The following is an 8,811-nucleotide window of genomic DNA, read 5'->3' as shown; positions in this document are numbered from 1 at the left end:
TTAAATGACTTTGGTAGATATTTTTGTTTAAAAAAAATGTTACAATACAAAAATTTTATCACGTACAAAAAATATTATCATCAAAATAAATCCTAAACGAACCAAAATTAAATTCTAAATGCTAAAGCATTTTATTCTTGTGTACTATTATAATTTTTTTATAACGTAAATTATTTATCCTGCTACAAAAATTAACTATATAACTAATAATTAAGCCATAATTAATGAATGATTATAGTCTAAAACATTATTAAAAATAAGATTATTAAGAGTATTAGAATAAAAATAACATGTAAAAATAAGACTAAATTAATATTTTCAAAAACACAAAAATACATCTTTCATGACAAAAAAATTGTCCACTTTTCATAAAAAAAAAATCGATCAACACCTACATTTACACAAAAAAAAAATTAAGACCCAAACAAAAAAAATTCAAATAACCCCAAATCCATAAGATATTATGTTTATTATTTTCGTTTTTTATTAAAAAAAATTTAATTAAGACCCAAATAAAAAAAATGATTTGGCCCAAAAACTTAAATCTATTAAAGAAAAAAAAAACAAAAAACCAGCCCATTATTATCATTCATAATTAATGACTAATCAACTTTACATCATTAAATATTTTAATTTATTTACTGCAATAGGATCCACATTCTGCATCAAAATCAGTTTTTGTCTTTTACTATAGCTTTAATTGTACTCTCTTTCTAAATACTTATCCTACTAGGAGAAGGACAACAAATTTCTACACATATAGAAAGAATTTCTCTTCTACAGGCTGAGGCCTCTTGAAGCCGTCTGATCGCGGTCTCTGACTCGTGAATCTTTTTCTCTACCCCCACCAGGTCATCGAAAACGGCGTTAAGCATATTTTTTATAAAAAACTTAAAAAGCTCATCTCCAAGCCTAGCCTACTCTACATTATCATATGGTTTCGCGGGCACGTCCAACCGTATCTTTCCAGCGGAGTCGAAAGCTTTCATTTCATATTTCCGCTTTGGCTTCTTCCTATGACTGATTTGCTGCTCCTGAATTTCTAGGGATCAATGCTTGATAGAATTCACCATTATATATATATATGTAAAAATTAATTTGAACACTACACCTTGATATGTGCTGGCATGTTTTAACACAACATATACTCTAACAGATATCTAGTGTATATTACAACTCAGTAGCCTGTAGAAGGAATGTGCTTCCACGTCATTGGCACTGCTCCCTTGTAAACATTTATATGTACACAGATAGAATGCAAGTCATACATGAGTTATGTATGGAGTATGGACTAACCACCATGAACTGAACTAACATTCAGTGAAAGAGAATGAACTGTCCTCAGTGCTATACATAGAGTTATCACTTAAACTAAAGTTTAGTCTCTCTTGATTCCATTTTACAATCTCTCTAGCATATTTAAGTGCTGCATCAACACTATCTGGCTCCAAGCCTTTCACCAGAGACACATACAACTTTCTACCTGTAATAGATGAATAAAGCCTCTTGAACTTAACTGCTATGTGATGGGACGCTAGCTGAGCAAGAGAAGAGTTATTGTTAATGCTGTTTTTGTTGTTGCCAGAACATTGACAGCTAATTACAGGGTGAAAATCAGCGAACCATTCGCACCGAGTCAGTGGAACTTGTTTTATTTTCTCCTCAAACTGATCTAGTTTGTTTAGTATCAGCAGGAAGTCCATTTTCTCAAAAGTTGGATGAGTAACAATGGTTTCAAAAAGCTTCCTGCTTGATAACATCTTGTTAGTGATGCAACCATTTCCTTCGGCAGAAAATTGATCGTAGTCACTCAAGGCAACAGAGAAGACGACCATGCCAACATCCTCTAACATCTCTAGCCACTTGCAATTTTCTCCTATTCCTCTTGCATGCGCTGTAATTAGTTGATACCTGTAAACCAAACAATGAGTGAAAAGCACACTACAGATCAGAAAGCTTTCATATCCGCTCTGCACATGTCATTCTTTCCACTAAAAAACCTTTCATTTATGAGGGCATATTTAAGTTCATAAAAGTAACATTTTTCAGATGTTTAAAGGTAGTTTTCCAAACATTTAAACGCATCATTCTTGGAAACATGGATCAACTTTTACACAATAAACCTGACTGTTGCATTTTGATAGCATGCCTCTGTGATCTAAGCATCAATGAAGTAAAAGAAGAAACCATTCACCAGATGTCATTTGACTATAAATACATTCATGTTGGTAGAAAGAACCTCCATTTTGTTTGATAAACATAATAACAGCAATAGAAGAGAACCAGAGCATAACACAATCACTTTCCGATGCATTTATGATGGGGATAAACTTTCCATCAACTTCATAGACACCCTACTCCTACAGTAGGTACGCTGTATTATGCTAAAACATGATAACAGCAATAACAGAACATTTCTCACATATCATAATTGGCAACTAGTTAGGCACAAAACTTTTGGCTTACCTAGCAAAAGAATCATGTAAACCGATGGTATCAACAGTTTCCTCAGGAGCTGATGGGGGAAATGAGAACTCCACACAAGCCAGTCCATTGGATGAAGTAACTCCTTCAGCATAGAGAATATCTAAATCTGATGGCTCATAATCAGCCCTCAATATCTCAACAACCTTAACAAAGATTTTACATGTCATAAACATTATCCTTGGGCAGCACAAGATTCTCAAGCCACTCATCAAACAATAATTTTCAAAAGAAAAGTAAAGAAATATATGCAATAATTATAAGAATAGATAGAAACATGGCGCAAGAACTTCATAGACACTCCTGATGAAAAAATATTCGCTTAAAAGAAGGAGAATAAGTTTATTGGTTTGGCATCATATAGATTATTTAGCTAGCATAACTAAAAGCATAAAAGAAAGGGGTTGAGGACCAGCCAAATAATTGACCTGAGAAAGTATAAGCATATGCTAGGCTCATATAAACTCTCTATATGGAACTTAATGCTTTCTATAGCACAATCGTCACTTCCTTTGATTAAGGTTCTCTATAATAGAATGTTCTGAATGCAGTAACCAAAACCTTTGACTAGAATTAACCTAAGCAACAAGTAAAAATCATTATCCCTACCCTCCATCAGTTTGCTCATTTTTTATTTGCACAGGGTCCTAATTGATCAAAGATAAATCTGTTTGATATAATAGATAGAATTTCCTAAACTACCAGAATCAGACAAGATATTTATATATTCAAATAAATAATAATTACTCTTTGGAACAAAATAAACATTACAAAAAGATTATGTTGTGAAAAGTTATTGACATTTTGAGATTTCTTATACCCAGAATTTTAACACAATATCATCCATAAGAAATTCTTGCCTAAGCACAAATTTACCAGCCTGGAATTCTTAAAGAGTGCCTTAATTAGCTGTTCCCTTTCATTCATATCATAGAGTTTAATATTTATTTATCCTACTCAATAGAGGACTCCAGTATCTAGTCACAAAATCCACCCATGTCTTTCTTAAAGTTCTCTCACCGCCACCAACTCAAAAGACATCCTGCTCTTAGCATTTTCATCCATAAGCAAGCAATTATATAAATATGTAAATGTCAGCCATACGATCATATGCAATCAAATATGCAATCAAAGTGTCAAGAGCACATATACACACTAAATATGTTAATTAAAAAAATACAAAAAAATGAGCTCATACCCGCTCTAAGAAATAACTAGCAACACTTGGTAGCATTTCTATTTCTCTTCTTCTTTTGTAGGTAGCCTTAATGGCTGCACTACTCCACATCTCCTCAATCAATGGTGCATATTCACGAGTAGCTGCAGGAAAGATGGCATCAAGTTTGCCCGAAGCCATAGTTCTCAGCAGCCAATCAGAGAAAGCTTTTAGCCTTGTGCCAATGGAATAGATTGTCTTGTTGTTTGAACTGACTCCTGTTGTTAATCACAATGGAATCATCCAATCTTTAGTACAAATGGACAAGCAAAATTTGATATTTCTCTGCTTGATATACAGTATTTCCTTTTTACAATTTTAAATTTAATTCGAACAGCATCCCATAGTAGTAAACTCCTATGTGTGTGTGTGAGACAATTTTCAATGTTCAGTCTACAGTTGTCACTTTGGATGGAACAAGGTAAGATATAACTATTTCATTTTAGTACACACTAAAAGTTGTGACCCATAATGGCACTTAAAGACATTTTAGACACTAATAATACACACCAATTCTGCACATATAGTCTTGCATAACTGAAGTAACTACCAATTACTCAAAACAGAATTGATAACAGATTGAAAACAGAATTATGGAATTGGTAAGCCTCAGTTGCTTGTCTCTGAAGGAAGTCTCTAAGCTTCATTACATTTGGATGACCAACTAGATGGTGACCATTTGATGCATATTAAACCATGTCTATGGTGCTTTAGAAGGAAGAAAGCTAGGCCAAGTAGTCAATTTAGTAGAAGAAAAAGGAGAAATTGAACTCATACCTGTAGAAGAATCAAGTACATCAGATTGTCTTTTCTTCATATTCCACAGACTTTCTTCCTCAAAACGCTCACGACCTTCAAGTAGTAAGCCAATATAGGAATATACGTTCGTTTGAATGGTCAACTTTATACTTTCACGTTCTTCTTTTGAGAAAGGGATGTCTTTGTAAAGTATCTTGGCCTGCCATAACCATTTACAATTCTCTAACTATATTTATTTCTTAGCTTTTAGCAACAGATATCTTATTCGCGAAAGAATCAGTACAAAGTAGGAAACTGTTGCCCAATCAACAACATATCACAAAAAGAATTATGACTAACTAAGTTTGTATTTATGTTTAAACTTTAGACTACTAATCCCAAAAGCATTTCACATGTCAGTTTTATAAGTTACATGAATTATCATTTTGGTTGAGCACACTTACCACCCACATTTGTCCAACATAATCTTCCCAACTAGTAAATAACAAATGAAAAATCACCTGCTTAAAAATAGTACTTGTTCCAGATCCACCATAGCCAACTAAGAGGAGCTTCTGAACTATTCCATGCTCAAGGTAATCAGGAACTCTTTTGCTAACTGGACTGGAGGTTCGTTCCCCACACAAAATTGAACATTTAGAAGGAACTGGCAGGGACAGTAAAGCACATACAAGCTTCGTTCCAGACTATACAAGCATCAGAATAGTGTGTTATAATGAAAGAAAACAAACAAAATAAGACAAATAGTCCTCCAAAACAAAAAATAAATAAAGAAATAAAGAAAAAAAAAAGGAACATCACCTTTCCCCATATATTCCCTCTTATATTTTTCTGTCCCTCTTCTTGGTATGAACCATCCTCATTAACCCAAAAATGTGGGTTACCAGCGCATTGAACTCCTGCCAACTGCCAAACAACAACAATTTTGTTTAACAATGAACAAGTTATTAAGAGTTTAAGGCACATCCTTCTAAATTCCTTCAAAAAATATTTTCTTTTCATATAATTATGGAATATAATTTCAACCTGCAACATTCGGAGCTCGACTTTTGTTATTTCCCTGCCATTGATGTAAACCTGCGTGTTCCCATTGCTAGCATCCGGCTTGATTGGACCCCCAACATTCAGATGGGGACTGATAATTCTGCAAGGCTTCTGTCCTTCCTGTGAATTTCACAGAAAACAATCATGATCCACAACAAATCACAAGCAGTTAACCAATAATCAATGATACAAATGCATATACAAAAACAGAACAAACATACCTCTCCCCAAAGACCAGATACTTTATCATACCAATAACTCCCCGGCTTAAGCTTCTTCGGAGGAGCAGCGCAGTTCTGCAACGTAACCAGTTCCTCAAACGAAAGTGGCCTCCCATTGACACAAATATACTCCGGAGGAAGTTGATTCACCTCACAAAACCTCTCAGCCTTCATTATCTGCCGAACCTCCAACTCATTAAGCAACCTCCTGAAAATCCTAGAGCACTTCCCTAAACTCTCTCTTTTAGACTCATCAATTGGATAACCAATACAATCAACACACTTTCTTCCTTCAGGCATTGAACCCATAGCATCAAGCACGCAATTCCCACAATACTTTGCAGAACAAACCAGACACACCTCTTTCTCCGTGAACCTGCTACCCTTGAAACACCGGTAGCACAAACCTTTGTTTCCTTTAGTCACAGAAGCCGGCTTAACCGGTTCACATTCATCGACCAAAGCTTCATTACGATTACCATCACCATCAACATCATTATCTGAATCATTATTAACAGTGAAAGTAAGAATAGGTGCACGTTTAACATCACACGCATATTCACGTTCGTCGTTAAAATCTGCGTTCTTTGCAGATGACTGACTAGACGATTCGAAATCCAAACTCAATAAGGAATCGGTGAACGCCCAATTTGAATCGTTGAAATCTGAACTCTCCTTCACGCCATGCAAGTTTCTCAACTCGTGCGAGTGTTCCTCGCTGCTGAACTCGCCCGCGTCGTTGCTCCGACCGGCGCCGTGTTCGAAGGCGATCACAGAGGTCGGAGACACGGTGGTATTGCCGTCGCCGGAACCGGCGTTGCTGCTTCGGTTGAAAGCTCTCATGGAAGCAGGAGAAGACGCTGGTTCTGTGCCGTACGGTTTGAGCTCCTTGGAGAATCTCGTGCTGCAGTTCGCCGGCGCCGGCATCGGATGCGCCATCGGAATAGACATAATGTCGGAGAAACGGAGCCGATGGAGCGCAACCGCCACCGGAATCTTGTCGACGCTTAGCGACACAGCCCGGGGAATATCGAGCCAAGATTGATGAACGTAACGTAACCGTCAACATGGAAAATAAAAAATGAAGCTCTTCAAGCACATCTAAGGTTCGAACCAAAACCACAAATTAACATTTCAAAATAAAGGGAAAAAGTGTGAGTTTTCTTTCTTTCTTTCTTTATTTCTAAACCAAAAAAAAAAAAAAAAAGTCGCCTAGGAGTTTGGAATCTGATGTAAACAAAGAAAAAGAACACCGACTGTCAAGTAAGAAGAAAGGTGACGAGTGAAAGTGAGAATGAGATTTTCTCGAAAAGCAGTGTAAAGTATGTTTGTATATGGCATCATATATATACATACTGGGTGTGAAGCCGTGAAGGCTAATGTGACTAGGTGAGGCTCGAGGATTTGGGGTCAGCCATGAACCTGGCTCCTTTTGACTTGCTACTGCAAGTGGTACAAGTTTTTAGCACTTGTAGATCTACCTTTTGACCACACAAGAAAATTAAAAATAAGGAAAACACTATCGAATCAAAAGTCAATATTGTTTTAGGATAAATTATCATTTTAAAGGCTCTGATTTGGATGGTCCAAAACATATCAGACTTTTATTGGTCTGGTTACAAAAAAGAAAATTTTTTATTATTTATTATTCATTATTCAAAATTTCAAATTTTCGGCTCATTTTTTTTGATATTGAAAACCTGTGTGTGTTATGCTTTATTATGGATACTAGGGGTGCATTACAGCCATGTGGGACAGCTTTACTTCAATCTTAGAAGAGAGAAAACGTACCGTCCGTTTTCTTTGAAAAAAATTTTTGGTGTTACAAATCGGACGGTCCGATTTGTAGAAAAAATTTTTCGAATTTTGGACATTGAAATCGAACCGTCCGATTTCAGGGGATTTTAATTTTTTTATCTTGCAAAATGCAAATCGGACCGTCCGAATTTAGTATAATATGAATATTTTAACCATCCAAATACAAATCGGACCATCCGATTACTCACCCCATCTTCAGACCGTCCGATTTTAGTTACCTTGACACCATACATCAGTATTGCACCCATGTACTCCATAATAATGTCTCACACCATTCCTAGCCCCATAACAAGAATAAAAAGCGCAAATTTTCCCGGTAAGTCTGTAACCATTATTAGTGTATCAATTTAGCACTTGCTATATCATTGATTAGTTTAACATGAATCTTTTAAGGTCTCCTTTCTTTTTAATGCATCATTGTAATACCAAATCACTATCTTTTGCCATGGAAGTTTATTTCAGGATAATAATATAAGAAAATATAGGACCAACATTTTTAGCGGATAAAAATGAGAAATCGACTAGTATTGATTCATAAATATATAAATTAAAAAAGATTAATTTTATGGTATAAAAATAAATTTTTTTTTATACATAAAAAGGTCAATTTGATATGGGTTTAAGAATGACACCTATCTTTTGTTATTATTGCTTTGTTCAGATTTCACAGACAAATACATAAAAGTTTAGATTTTATCTTTTTTAATTAAACACATTGATTCTAATGAAACGTTAATTATAGATATATTTTTGTTGTATTGAGCCAAGAAAGTTTAATAATTTTTGGGTTGTAATAGATTGTTATTAAAGGAACATATTTTATTGTGTTTACTACTTTACTTTATCAATAAAATCAATCAATTTTTATTAAATATTCTAAGTATACAATAAATAATGTTAAATATTACAAACAATAAATATTAAAAAATAAACATTTAAATTCAAAATTTAGTCTCTAAATTATTGTGTATAATACTGAACATTTTTTACATTTTGCATAAGAAACTAATAGATGTTATTTTATTTTGTGAGGATAATTTTAAAAATTTTTGTCATTTGATCTATGAATGACTGATTTTTATATGGAATTATTGTTGTATTATTTTCAGTTATGGAGAAGTGGTATATTTTAATTTAGCATAAAGATAATCACAAATTAAAGAGTCTGATTTGTATTTTAAAAAATTAAAGTTTCCAAATTAAAGAGTCAAATTTGTGTTAGTTTAGAAGCCAGAGAATCGGTTCTATGTAAGTTCACAGATCTAAGGG

General features: G+C 34.3%; 1 protein-coding gene across 1 annotated transcript; it reads right to left on the bottom strand.

Moving 5' to 3' along the window:
* Positions 1-1,056: 1,056 nt before the first annotated feature.
* On the bottom strand, positions 1,057-7,260 carry LOC112720404 (extra-large guanine nucleotide-binding protein 1). The gene is made up of 8 exons (XM_025771349.3): positions 5,725-7,260; positions 5,486-5,623; positions 5,261-5,365; positions 4,960-5,145; positions 4,478-4,658; positions 3,683-3,918; positions 2,467-2,630; positions 1,057-1,911 (listed from the first exon to the last, which is right to left on the bottom strand). The coding sequence occupies exons 1-8, from the start codon at positions 6,673-6,675 to the stop codon at positions 1,311-1,313; spliced, it is 2,562 nt and encodes an 853-aa protein (XP_025627134.1). The 5' UTR covers positions 6,676-7,260; the 3' UTR covers positions 1,057-1,310.
* Between the last annotated feature and the right edge of the window lie 1,551 nt (positions 7,261-8,811).

The sequence above is a fragment of the Arachis hypogaea genome, chromosome 11 (assembly GCF_003086295.3).
Source record: "Arachis hypogaea cultivar Tifrunner chromosome 11, arahy.Tifrunner.gnm2.J5K5, whole genome shotgun sequence".
Taxonomy (NCBI): Eukaryota; Viridiplantae; Streptophyta; class Magnoliopsida; order Fabales; family Fabaceae; genus Arachis; species Arachis hypogaea.
This window is presented reverse-complemented; position numbering and strand designations above follow the sequence as displayed.

Excerpts from the sequence above, each read along its gene's own strand:
- LOC112720404 (XM_025771349.3), bottom strand. The coding sequence starts at position 6,675 with ATGTCTATTCCGATGGCGCATCCGATGCCGGCGCCGGCGAACTGCAGC. Across the intron at positions 5,366-5,485 it reads TCGAGCTCCGAATGTTGCAG|TTGGCAGGAGTTCAATGCGC; the intron begins GTTGAAATTATA and ends GTTGTTTGGCAG. Across the intron at positions 2,631-3,682 it reads CTAGTTATTTCTTAGAGCGG|GTTGTTGAGATATTGAGGGC; the intron begins GTATGAGCTCAT and ends ATCTTTGTTAAG.